The sequence below is a fragment of the Oratosquilla oratoria genome, chromosome 18 (assembly GCF_046742065.1).
Source record: "Oratosquilla oratoria isolate Oo_2021 chromosome 18, ASM4674206v1, whole genome shotgun sequence".
NCBI classification, from domain to species: domain Eukaryota; kingdom Metazoa; phylum Arthropoda; class Malacostraca; order Stomatopoda; family Squillidae; genus Oratosquilla; species Oratosquilla oratoria.
This window is the reverse complement of record NC_134794.1, coordinates 59,662,024-59,675,941: the sequence shown is the minus strand read 5'-3', so window position 1 is coordinate 59,675,941 and position 13,918 is coordinate 59,662,024. Positions and strand designations below refer to the sequence as shown.

At 37.8% G+C, this 13,918-nt stretch overlaps 1 protein-coding gene across 5 annotated transcripts in view; it reads left to right on the top strand.

Moving 5' to 3' along the window:
• The window catches only part of LOC143035289 (uncharacterized), a 63,835-nt gene that overhangs the window by 30,462 nt on the left and 19,455 nt on the right, over positions 1 to 13,918 (top strand). For 4 of the 5 annotated variants that reach the window (XR_012967309.1, XR_012967310.1, XM_076202165.1 and 1 more), the window contains exons 6-11: positions 7,336 to 7,401; positions 8,007 to 8,172; positions 8,502 to 8,711; positions 8,952 to 9,144; positions 9,466 to 9,611; positions 9,979 to 10,073. Coding sequence is in view for 3 of the 5 variants with exons in the window: in XM_076202165.1 (XP_076058280.1) it covers positions 7,336 to 7,401; positions 8,007 to 8,172; positions 8,502 to 8,711; positions 8,952 to 9,144; positions 9,466 to 9,611; positions 9,979 to 10,073 (876 nt within the window). In the remaining 2 variants the exon portion in view is untranslated. The remainder of the gene's footprint in view (positions 1 to 7,335; positions 7,402 to 8,006; positions 8,173 to 8,501; positions 8,712 to 8,951; positions 9,145 to 9,465; positions 9,612 to 9,978; positions 10,074 to 13,918) is intronic. The other variant, XM_076202164.1, reaches the window with a different exon arrangement.

The following is a 13,918-nucleotide window of genomic DNA, read 5'->3' as shown; positions in this document are numbered from 1 at the left end:
TATCAATGTTAAATTGAGACTGGGAAGGAATCACTGATCTAATATTGGATGTTTAGGTCTTTGATGAGGTAGTAACTCAGGCTGAAATAATGAATACAAATTTTCAGCGTATTTTGACTAAGAATATTTATTTTGTAGAGAAGATTGAATGATAATATTGTGTTAGAAGATATAAACATAAAAGTGAAGGAGCTGTTCAAATTATTGGAATCATTAGATATGAGAAAATCCCAACAGGATCTCAAACAGGAAAAAATTAGTGGACAAGATTCATAACCTTATTGTGTTTTCATTTAATGAAGAAGTATCACAGTATTGGAAAAAGGTGAATATGATACCAATCCACAAAATAGGAAGTAATGAGATACCATTAAGTAACAGATTGGTGTTTCTGATGAGCTCAGTAGTAAAATTGTGAGGGAATTGTAGATGATTGATGGGTGAAATACCTAAAAGTGATGAATGTTATGGTAGATAGTCAATTTGGCTTCAGATGATAAAGTTAAAAAATATATACAGACTGATGTCATAAAACAAAATGTACTTTATTTAGAAGTTACAGATCTTGGTCCCCTTCAAAGTATTCTCCTCCCCAACTCACACACTCATCCCAATGGTGTTTCCACTTGTTGAAACAGTCCTGGAATGCAGTGGCGGATCCAGGATAAAAATTTGGGGGGGGCTAACCTGAATTCCTTCCTCTGAGTAGTCTGATGTATCAGGAGTCTGAGGTATACTTAATAATGTTTTTCAGATTTTTCTGTATTTTAGACATATATAATAGAATGTATATTCGTTTTATATTGTTACACGCTTGTGCTAGTCAGTGATAAGGCACTGGCACGCGTAAACTCTCGCATAGAGAGAAATTATTGCAGGATCCGTGTGTAGTGTTAGTGCACATGGACTCATGGAAGTAATGAAAAATAAAAGTAGCTTTAAAAAACAGAAACACAAACAAAAACGTGTATGAACTTCTGAACCTGTTAATAAAAGTATCTAAATTACATTAATAACACATAGCATTGTTCATGAGATCTCACAAACATCAACCTCCTGTTTTTTTGGGCAAATACATTGATTATACTGTCTATTTCAATATTGATTTCATTGTGAACGCCGAGTAGCGCCAGGCCGTTGAGGCGATCTTGATCCATAGTATTCCTTAGGTAGGTCTTCAGTCGCTTCAGGGTTGAAAATGAACGCTCGGCCTCTGTGTTTGAGACTGGGAGCGTGATCCAAACTCGGAGGAGCTTGGCCAGGTACAAATACATTCAGGTCTGGGCGTGGGCAAGGGCATCTCCAATGGATTCAAACTTCATTGTTGTTGAATACCAGCACTCTGCTTCCGCCTTCACGAGGCTCAAGGTCTCGATGTCAGCCTCATAAACCTTTGCTGCTTCCAGTACAGCAGCAACATCTCCATCAGCGCTGCTGAGCAGATTCTTGATCTTGAAGCCAACAGGAATGGTATCATTCCCGAACTGGGTCTGCATCTCAGTCAATACATGGTCGAAGAATGGGACATATACAGATCTTCGGTAATACTCCTCAGCTGTCTGGAAGGGTAAATTCCCTCGCTGCGTTTGGCGCTTGCAAACTTGAGGTACAGGAATGGTGTCGTGTGATGAACCGATCTCCTGGAGGAGCCCCTCTGCCTTCTTGAAGATGTCCTGGAAGCTGGTCAGTGCACCTTCCTGGGTCTTGTTTAGATGCATCACCACATCACCAATCATAGCGTACGCTGAGACTAGATCGACCATAGGGGACTGCAGGGCTCGACTAGGCTCCACAGTGTGAACTAGCACAGACTCAGCGACGGCAAGACCAATCAGAAAGCGCGGCTCTCGGATTGCTATTAGTAGTAGTCCTGCCATCGCGTCCGAGTTGCTCTCGTTCTCCAGAAAGACGGCAATAACTGCCAGGAATTACATAAACACAATGACTGAGTCGTGTCGCTCAACCCATCTAGTAGCACAGAGGCTGACCAGCTTCTTCCGCTTCGTGGACGTGTGGTCTTTTATGAGCTCAGTAAACCTCATTGAGCGCATGTTTGAGGAATAGATGTAGTTATACACCTCGCTGAGAGTCTGGAGTGTGAGCTTTACCTCCTTGGTGTCACAGGCCTTGGTCAAGATGAGGTTGAGACGATGACTGAAACAATGAATCATCTTTGCGAGTGGGTATTCTCGCACTACCACAGCTGCACACCCGCGAAACTTTCCCATCAATAACAGGCAGGTAACTGACAACCATGAGATCGCTGATATGTTTAATAACTTTTTCTGTTCAATTGGTAGTTTATTGGCTGATAAGCTGCCAAATGACCCAGGAAACCCACTTCAATATATAACTCCAGTCTCATCACAATTTAGTCTAATAAAACCATCAACTCACGATATTTTGCGTGTTATAAATAATCTTAAATATAAGTCCAATGGCTATGATTGCCTTAATACAAAGATCCTTAAACTTGCTGCTCCCAAAATTATTCATTTACTCATGCATTTAATCACTTTGTGCTTTCAACAGAGTTGCTTTCCTAATGTCCTAAAAATTGCTGTAGTACACCCGATCCATAAAGATGGGCCCACTTCAAACGTATCAAATTTTCGTCTGATTTCGATCCTTCCGGTATTGTCTAAAGTACTTGAAACCGTTATTCTTGAGCAATTGGTAGATTACCTTGAGTACCATGGGATCATTTTCGATAATCAATTTGGATTCCGTGAAAACCACTCAACATATATGCCTGTTGCTCTCTTACATGAATATATTGCAACTCAACTATCTAATGAAAAATATGTGCCGCAGTTATTCTAGACATTGAAAAGGCTTTTGACACAGTTGATCATAGTATTCTATTGATGAAAATGGCTGAGTACGGAATAAGAGACTTTGAACTTCAGATGTTTCAGTCATATTTATCTAATTGTAATCAAGTTGTCTTATTGAACAGTGTTAAATCGAGATTAATGGGTGTAAGTATGGGGGTACCTCAAGGTAGTATTGTAGGTCCTATTTTGTTTTTTATTTACATTAACGATATCTATAAAGCCTGTGGTATTCCTGAATACTTACTGTTTGCAGATGATACATCTTGATTGATTGCTTCAACTTGATTGCTTCAACAACACAAAACAATCATATAGGTGACAATACAAGTACGTTAAATGGCCAACGAACGTGGTATATTGTATCTCCTTTCTATCCCTTTTCAGTGCAACTGAGACACAACCCTGGCAACCCTACAATATGCGCAGCACAAAACAGATAAATGGAATTAAACAAATGCCAAACACAGCACAATTCCGCCCAAATACCGCACACATGCTATCAGTTTATTTAACCCCCGGACCTGGCAAAACATCAGAAAGTACTAAAATCGATTAAATGACATCCTTACAATGATTCATGCAAGAACAAATTTGGGGGGGGGGGGGCTTCAGCCCCGTCAGCCCCCCCCCTGGATCCGCGCCTGCTGGAATGCTTCTTTTGTAATGTCCTTCAGCTCCTTCGTCGCATTTGCCTTAATCTCGGGAATCATCTCAAATTTTCTTCCATTCAAGGGTATTTTGAGTTTGGGGAACAAGAAAAAATTGCAAGGAGCAAGATCAGGTGAGTAGGGAGGGTGGGGAAGAACAGTGATTGAGTGTTTGGTCAAAAACTCACAAGTTCTGAGGGCTGAATGGGCTGGAGCATTGTTATGATGGAAAAACCAGTCACCACTCCTCCACATTTCTGGCCTTTTGCGATGGATGACATCCCTCAGGTGTCTCAGAACTTCAATGTAGTAAGTCTGGTTCACTGTGGAGCCTTCGGGGAGGTCCTCATGGTGAACAACACCCTTAGCATCGAAGAAAACTGTCAGCATCACCTTGACCTTGGATCGAACATGGCGAGCTTTTTTTTGGTCTGGGGGATGTTTCACTCATCCACTGGGATAATTGGACCTTTGTTTCAATGTCAAAACCATAAACCCATGATTCATCACCTGTTATGATCCTGGACAAGAAGTTTTCATCTTCTGAACAATCAAGCAGTTCCTGACAAACCTGGACACAATGGGCTTTTTGTTTGTCCATCATCAGGCGTGGCACAAATTTTGCAGCAATGTGGTGCATCTTCAATCTTTTTGTCAAAATCTTGTAACAAGATCCAACTGATATCCCACACTCTTCAGCAAGCTCCCTGACAGTCAGACATCGATTTGCCTGCACCAGGGTGTTGATTTTGTTATCGATTGACGTGTAAGGATGTCCAGGACGCTCATCATCTTCAATGGACTGTTGACCATCCTTAAAATGCTCATGCCACTTAAAACATGCTGTATGCTTCATAGCACCATAACTGTAAGCCATGTTAAGTATAGCAAAAGTTTCAGTCTCAGATTTTCCAAATTTAACACAAAATATCACAGCAAGTCATTGCTCCTTCACGTCATTCATGCTGAAATCTGCCAAACAAAAAAGAAATTGCACTTCACTAAAAACCACATAGCTAATACACAAATAAAGATATCTGGAATCAGGTAATGGCATCGTAATCAGCTGATCTGTGCGAACCTAGTGACACCAGGTGGATTCCCCCTGGAACCAACTGGAGCTGTGCAATTCAAACAGTCCTTGTATTTGTTAAACAGACCTCATAAAATCTATTTAGCTTTTACCTGAGAGTGATGATGTGCTGCAGGGGAGGACTAGATGGACTATGTGAACCAAGATCTAGAGAAGGCCTGACACAGTACCTCACAATTGAGTACTATGGAAATTGGAGGATGATAGAGACCTAAAAGGTAAACTATTTGATTAGACGAAAGATTTCTAGAAAGGTATATGAATACATGATGGAGGGCAGTAACCAGTGGAGTCCCACAAGGTTGGGTACTAGTACCTGTATTATTCCTCGTCAGTGTAAATGACATCACAAGCTACACTGTTATGCTTACAGATGATAAGATGATAGGAAAAGTGAGATATGTGGAGGGCTTTAGATTGTTGCAACAAGATGTAGGTAAAACATGCCTGGAATCAAGAGTAGAAAATTAATACCAGTACCAGAGAATGCAGAAGAAATAGCTCAAAAAGACCAATCCATTGCCTCAGGTCTCTTTCGCAGGAGACCCACAGCTCCTAGATGGCAACAGCCACTTAATTGGCCCATAAATCACTCATGAAAGAAATATTGTACTCGTGTTTGGATATGGCTAGAGTAGGGTAGTGGAATTCTAACTTCTACAGGTTGATTTATTTTAACATGAAATGTCCTTCTCAGAGAAGACTGATAGTGTCTCCTTGTAGAGGACTTTTTTAAAGTAGGGGATTCAGTGTAGTCATTTCAGATGTTGCCTCAAGTTTCACAAAGTGGAAAACCCACACTCCCACAGTGGCTGGCAATGCTCCTCAGGCTCTACCACAGATCTCTCTTGGAAGAATGCTTTGACTTGTCTGTGCCGTATCAGTACGGGACTGTTTCTATGACTGAAAATGGCAGTGAGAAGGGCATTTTCTGGTTCTCAGCTCTCCAAAAGCAAAAAATATATAAGAAATACAGTTGAAGTTGATGAAGAAAGATCTTTGGCTCAGCCCTGAGACTGAGTGTCAGCCCCTCAGGGTTGCACTTCCTGATAGAGGTGAAGAGGCTGATGGGTTTTGATGATGGGCAGCTTTGCTGTCCATCTTGCAGGACCACTATATGCAGGTACTTGTCACTGGTCCTTTCACTGGAGTATGACCATAACATGAACTCATTGCTGAACAACCTTGAACTGTTTCAACTACTGACCTCTCACCCAAGTAGTGATACTCTAAGCCACTCAACCAATACCTTGAAGCTCTCCTTTACCATGTCTATAACTCTATCTCTTTGGTAAAATGGCATACTAAAATATTCTGTAAATCCCAACTACTATTTGGTAATACCTATTGTACATACATACATATACCAAGGCTTTTTCCCCCTTTCAAGGGAGGTAGCCAAAAAGGGAAAGGCATAAAAACACTCCCACCCATTTCATCCCTAAATACACTCCACACCCCTCCCACCCTAAGTTAAAGGCCTCATAAAACTTCATAGTGACAGAAATACCATCATGTAAGTGGTGACATCAGTAGTAGTAAGATCAGCAATGTTTTATTTTTTTAAGTGCTCTACTTTACAATTTCAATTATTTATTTTTAATGACCAACCTAATTTATTTCTTAGAAACATTTCAAGTAATTTGCATATAACATAACAAGTTTTTGAAGGGATAGAAAAAATTAATGCCAAAGGGTACCTGACCAAATGAAAATCGGAATCAGTGGAGGTCTTTAGTACATTACCTTGTCAATAATTAGGGTGTATTTTATCTTGTTCAACACAGTGACATGACTAATGTGGTTATATAGAATATAAAAAGAGCTTGGATGAGTTATATAGTCCTCTGTGCATTATTTGTATTGTTTAATAGGAATAGATATTATACAGTTCATTAGGAGAATTCAGTTGACAAGTTTTTGTTGCTTGATTAGGTTACAGAAATTTACACACAAATTTCCTTCTCAGTATGAATTACCACTTAATAGGTGTTCTCAAGTAAATAGACCAGAGCATGAAATCAAACCTGTGATACAGTTTTGGTATTCATTTATTAGAACTTTGAAATGTTGTCTTAGCAAAGCAGAATACTCAGACAAGTGTTTATTCCTGTAGATTCTATGTACAAAGTATATCTTCAGTTGACTTTTCAAGGAAAAGGAACACATAAAATACCTTACAGAAAAAAATTAACTTATATTTTTTGTAATTATTGAATGATAGAAAATATCTATGATAGAAAATATCTATGATATTCCTCAAAAGGATTAAATCAAATTCATGTTTTATTGTAATTGCATGCATGCATGGAATGTATTTTATGTGTGCCTTTCAATTGGAGCTATTCAAAGGGTAAATGTATGACAGGAATGAAAGAAAGCAAATTTGGTGTTCATGTAAGTCTGGTAGATTCATCCACTGTCTTTGATGTTATTTTGTGTGTGTTATGGAAAGGTTGCTAAATTACCTACATGATTTCCAGTTCTATAGTTCAAAATTGTTTATCATATTAATTGTGTTTTCATTTTTAAGTTTTAATGCTAGTTAATGATTGCAGTGTTTTGAGAACATGTACTGGAACAATTGAAGGTATTAGCATTGGCTACCATAACTAAAAAAACATTTTGCAGTTTATTTTAAAAATAGTATTTTTATTTGTCATTCCTGTCAAAACTTTTGCCCATTTTCTGGCTTGCATCCTCAAGGCAGATTTTGTTTTATTTTTTCTCCCTCTTTTTTTCTATTTTTATTCCCAAGTCGTAACGCACGTCGCAGTCTGTTGCAACTCAATAACCTTGCAAGGATGCACCAGCTTCAGTTGTTGTAAGTAGTTGGTCTGTTTAGTTGTTAGTAGGCAATTAGTTTTCACACCACTGCAGTCAGTCTTAGTTGCAAGTGATGCTTTAACTTTTATTTTTCTTTTCACTTTATTTTTATCATTTTATATATTTATTTTTTATTTGCATGTTCTTGCTGTTGGGTGCTGTAGAATCTTGTTTTCTTTGAAAAACTATGATAGAATCACATAATTTTAGATTTTGTGGATGATCACAAATAATATTTTAAGAAAATTTATGCTCTAGGTAGCCATGGTGTTATTGTCATGCAAGAGATTAGTTATGGTCTATCACATATTGTTGAATTTTCCAGTGATACTGGGGCTGATTATTTTTTGAGTAATTACTTACACTTTTAACATACAATTAAGGGCATGTCTTGAGTAGGCCTTTGTATGTATTAAAAATGCAAATATATTCACATTTTGAAATTGCACTTTGGGTCATGCAAACTTTTTTTTAACACTTGTTTTGAAAGATGGATTTTAATAGTATGAGTAAGGTAAATAAAGTAAAGTAAATGCAAGTTTGTACAGCAGTAATTTATCTACAAATACCATTAATGTTTTATGCACTTGTTCTTTTATCAAGGCCCTACTTTGAGTTGAAGGCAGCTATGAATCAGCAGCTAGAATTGCAGAAGCAGCGTGTAAAACAATTAGAGGAACAAGTGGCAGCAGCTAAGCTAGACTACTCTCAAGCCCTTGCCAACCTCGAAACCATATCTGATGAAATTCATAAAGTCAGAATTGCTAAGGTAAATTATAATCTAGTTTATATGTAAGTAGTATGTAGTTTTTTTTTCATAAACATTACAGGAAGGAATAGATTCACAACTGGATTTTTTTATGAAGTGCACCTTAATGTATGTTTGTTATGTTGTGTTGTTGGCATAATTGGAAGTATGCTTGTCTCACATTTTCATAGTTGTGAGTTTGAATCCCACATTCCTCTGATTCCAAGCAGTGACTATTATCTGCCCCAACAGTCCAAGTGCACAAGGGCATAGGTGATGGCTTTGCTGCTTCCTGGCATAGGCTCCTCACCTTTCATCTTTGTTATAGCATCCCATTCATTGCATTTCAGACACAACAGTGCCAACTAGATTTAGGAGTAAGAGGAGTAGGTGTTGGGGCAGAATCTCCATTGCCTCCCCACACTGCCTCAGATAGTGAACTTGGAAGTGATAGACTTAGTTCTCAGATTATGCTGTTGGATGACGATTCAGAGGGAGACGAGTTCATGAACCTTCCTGAGATACTTACTCCTGCATCTGTGACTTTGATAGGATCACAGGTAAATTGTTTATTATAACTAATTGAGTTTTTTTTTCAGAATTAGGTTCATATGTTCTCTCATGTATTGCCTCATGCAAAACAGAATCTACTCGATAGAATACCAATTCTCTCATGTGCAATGATTCCCAGTAATGTGTAAATCTGCTTTTCCTTTATTTATTTTGATTGCATTCTATATCACAGTTTGTTTATATACAGTGGGGGCAAGTGATCTTAACTTTTTTCTCTTGACCTGAAGGTGCAGTCAACAGATTCTTCCGAGTTTTTGGTCCCAGCAATTCGGTCACCATCAAGTGAACAATTGTCAGTAAGCAGTAGACAAAGTGGAACCCAAATCACAACTACCCCATATTCCTTCAGTGGTATCCAGCCATTTACTGTTGCATCAACTTTTATCGCTGGATCCACTCTCAGCTCCTCTGGTGTTATATGTAAGAAAATTGTTTATCCTTTTGTAATGGTACTGGTAATGCATTGAATTTTATTGACAGAGGAAATAGTATACATAGTGTTTAATATTATTTTGTTTGGGTTGTGGATGTTTCTTTTACTTTTAAATACTGAGCTTCAGCCAAGGTCTTTGTTTACCCCATAATAAAAATTGGATTTGGCCCATAAAATGGCCCTTTTGTGAACACACATAATCGTGGGTTAGAGTGAATCTTTTTATAGAACTAATGAAATTCATTTCCAATCACTCCTGAGATGGCAAGCTTAATAAGTACTCAAATGTTGTTTACTTTTTATTTCAGCTACAAGTGCATCTACCAAGGTCACCGATATAAAGACAGTTGATACTGCACAGATTGAACTGGAAGGAGAGGTAGAAAAAACTGTAGTCAAAGAAGTTGAGGTTACTGATGGAGGTGCAGCTTCCTCAGATCTTAGTGGTTGGCAGGTAAGTAAGCTTTCATTTTCTGAAAAGTACATATATACATACATATACCAAAGGATTTTTCCCCCTTACATGGGAGGTAGCCAAAAGACAAGGTATAGAAACCATTCCCACCCATTCCATCCCCTACATACTCCACTCCCCTCTACCCTCTGCCCTCACTCTTATCTTGGCACCTCCTGTCCCCTGAAAAGTAATTTAATAATCTTTTAGCTGAAATATGGTAATTCTAAAGGCTTGCATAGTGAACTAGTAGTGTAGGTAATAGTATAAAAGAATTATATTTAGAGCATTTGTAGTTTTGAAAGATATAAATATATTTGAGACATTCTCTAGATGAGACGGTATTTTTATATTTGCTTCTTTTCAGGTGGTTGGGCTCCAGAGTGGCTCAAATGCATCCTCTCACTACCTCACTGTTGATGACCGTGACTCAGTTATATCTGACACAGAAAGTCTTGCCAGGTAAACTTCCAGAGATTTTTAGGATTTGTGCAAAATTTATTTAGTTCATGTGTAGTTACATAACTTGGTAGGTATTTACCTAATTCTGAAGTTTGGAAAGCAATTCTGCAAGTCTATATACCAAGGACGTTTTCCCCATTATAAGGGAGTTAGTTTTGTCAAAGGCACACACCCTCTGCCACCCATTTCACTCCCACCCATTCCACTTGCATCCACTATCTTTGTTTTCATATTAGCTCATCATGGATGAAGGGTCATCCTTGTCTCCTGCCCACTGCCTGGGTCAGAAGCAATGCAGCAAGAGAGCACATCCACAGCAAGGCTGCTTCACTTAATTGGCAACCTCACCTCTCCGTCCCCTTGTGTGGAAAAAGAGAAGACTAGGAGAAACTCCTTCAGACTGTCAAAATATCCACACACAATCACTCCCTGTATATCTCCCTCCTTCTCCTTTTCTTGCTCAGCAGACATAGAAAAGAAAGAAGACTGGGAGAAAATCGAAGAGCTGCATCAAAGTATCATCCATTCACAGCCATTCTTCACTTACCCCTATCCCTTGCCTTCTCCCTTCCTTGTTCAACAGACATTCCACTCTTGCTCAAAGCCCCTTTCACCCCACCCATCCATCTCATCTTCAGTCATTCCCTCAATTTCACTCCATCCACCTCTGCCTTCGACACCTCTTTTGCAAATCTGTCTTCACTCGTTCTTTCCATGTGTCCAAACCATCTCTTTCAGCACTCTTTCATCAGCCCTATCTGTCATCTCCTTTTCCATCCCAACTCTCCTCATTTCCCACTCTACCCAACCTAGTAACCCCTACCATACATCTCAGACAAAATTAAAAGGTCCACTACCATCAAATACTGTGGGAAAAGGTCTATACAACCATTGGGCAAAAAATAAAAACAGAGTGGAGGAGTCATATTTTTGACTAAGAAAGGCTTAACCCCTTCCATACGGTGATGCCTATGTAGGCATCATGAGGAGCAAGTGGGTACGCGAGGATGCCGATGTCGGCGTCTTGATTATATTTATTGTAGTTGTACCTGCGTGACCCCCATACTCTGTAAACTGGCTTCATCATATTTTCTATGGTTATCAAAATTCACGGGTGAAAGAGAGAACGAGCAATACAGCGGTGACTTTATTTTTTATAATGTGAGTATTATGACGCAACATCACACGTCTGGCAACTAATGCTGCCCACGAGATTTTGGCCTGGTGTGAAGGGGTTAAATGTGACAAAGATAACAGAAGGAAAAAGTAAGGTGGAATTGATTATGGTTGAAGTTTAAAACAGACATGAAAAGTAGAAAATTTGTAGTAATATATATGCCCCCAAAAACACAGTCTTGGACAGATTGTGATCATTCCAAAATGTTGGAAGACACAAAGAATGCATTAATTGAATTACTGAAAGAAGGAAGAAACATAGTAATTATGGGTGACTTTAATTCAAAAGAAATATATTGGGAAGAAATGACAGTGAAAGGTGGAAAAGACCTTTGGGGAAATATTCTACTGGATATGACCATTGAATATACATCGACTCAATGGGTAAAGGAAAATAACAGGTATAAAAACAGTGAAGAACCATCGAGACTAGATTTAACATTTACATCAGAGCATGAAATTGTGGATAAAATGAAATACAAGACTCCAATTGGGAAGTGTGACCACATACTAATAGAGTTTGAACTAAAAGAACAGATTGATTTGGGAAGAGATGAGAAACATAGGAAAGGAAGACTAATGTACAGAATGGATTTTGAGGAACTCAGAAAATTCTTTCAAAATGTAAATTGGGAAAACTTCTTAAATGAAGAAACAAAGATGGAAGAGAAATAGAACATATTAAAAGAAAATTATAATGAGGGAATAGACAAATACATACCAAAGAAGAAACAAGAATGGGTGTACATAAAGTTCTGGTACAGTAAGTCCTCATTATATGGTACATATGCGTTCCTGAAAACCTTACCGCAAATTGAAATTACCATATACCGAACCCATTATAACATGTAATAATGGAATATGGCAGACGTACCTTCTCCCTGCTCTTTCCTCTTCAAAATATCTAGCAGATACTGTATACATGAATTTTTCTTACCGCAAATAGAATCGAGGGTAGTAATTACCAAATACCATAACTGTTAATTTACTGGATAAAGAATTACCGTATAAGGAGGACTCACTGTACAACAAAAAATGTAATGAGGCTAAAGATATCAGACAAAGCCTGGAAAAGATGGAAAAAAGAAAAAAAAATTAGCAACTGGCATATATACATCAAACTAAGAAATGAATATGTAAAAATACACAGGGAAGAAAAGAGAAACTATGAAAAGGATATAATAGAAAAATGCAAGGACCAACCTAAACTATCCTATAGGTATGTAAATGACAAACTAAACGATAAACATGAAATAGTGAAACTGCGTCAAGGGAATAATGAATATATAGATGATGTAGAAATGGCTGAAATTATGAACAAACAATTTAAATCTGTATTCACAATTGAAAGTACACAAAATTGGGAGGAAGGACAGAGATATATCCCCCCAATGAAAGAAATAACTGTGACAGAAGGAAATAAGGGACCAAATAAAAAACCTTGACATCAGAAAATCACATGGGCCAGATGGAATTGCAAATTGGATATTAAAAGAATGGGAATGTATCCCTGTATCCCTGCTTCTGGGTGCAGGAATGGCCCGTCATCCGGGAGGTGCTCAGATGAGAGGAAGGGTGGGAGGGGTGTGGAGTGTATTTAGGGATGAAATGGGTGGGAGTGTTTTTATGCCTTTCCCTTTTTGGCTACCTCCCTTGGAAGGGGGAAAAAGCCTTGGTATATGTATGTATAGATGAACTAATGTACAAAATACACAAGATAATCGATTTCTCACTCAAAGAAGGAAAAGTACCACAAGATTGGAAAAATGCAAATATTGTATCAATATACAAAGGAGGGGACAAGGAAAATCCAGCTAACTATAGACCAGTCTCCCTTACAAGCACAATAGCAAAGATATGTGAAAAAAGTTATCAAAAGTAAATTCATTTGGAAGAGAATATACTAAATCCAAAACAATTTGGATTTGGATGTGGAAGATCATGTGCCACAAACTTGATTTGCTTTTCCTCAAGGCTAATAGAAATAATGCAAGAAAGAAAGGGATGGGTGGGCAGATTGTGCCTTCTTAGATCTACACAAAGCATTTCATAAAGTAATGAATAAATATAGGAGAGGAAGACTTACAGAAAATCGGAAAAAAATGGAAAAAGGACCAAGAAAGCCAAAAGACAGCTTTCAAAGAAATTATTCAACAACAAATGCAGGAAAATACCAAGGACACAGTTATTCAAGTAATCAAAGAGAAAGAAAATTGGGTTACAGATACAGTAGACACCCCCCCCCCCAAAAAAAAAAATGCATAATATATAATATAAAGGAAAAACATATTTGAGAGAAAAAGAAGGGAAGGAAATAGCAAAAATATTCTGAAAGGAGTACAAGACAAAGCAAGAAATAGAAAAGGAAATAGAAGTGCATAGAATAGGGCAATATTAAAAAAAAATATATCTAAAGATCAAATTAAGGTCACAAATGGTAGCAGAAGTATTAGCAAAGCAAGAAAGTTGGCAAATAGTGAAAACTATAAAAGTATATGGATAAAAAAAATGAACAATGAGGAAAAAAGAGAAAAACAGTACAAGACAAAGACCAAGAAATAGAAAAGGAACTAGAAATGCATAGAATGGGGCAATGCTAAATATATATATATATATATATATATATTTAAAGATCAAATTAAGGTTACAAATTGCAGCAGAAGTATTAG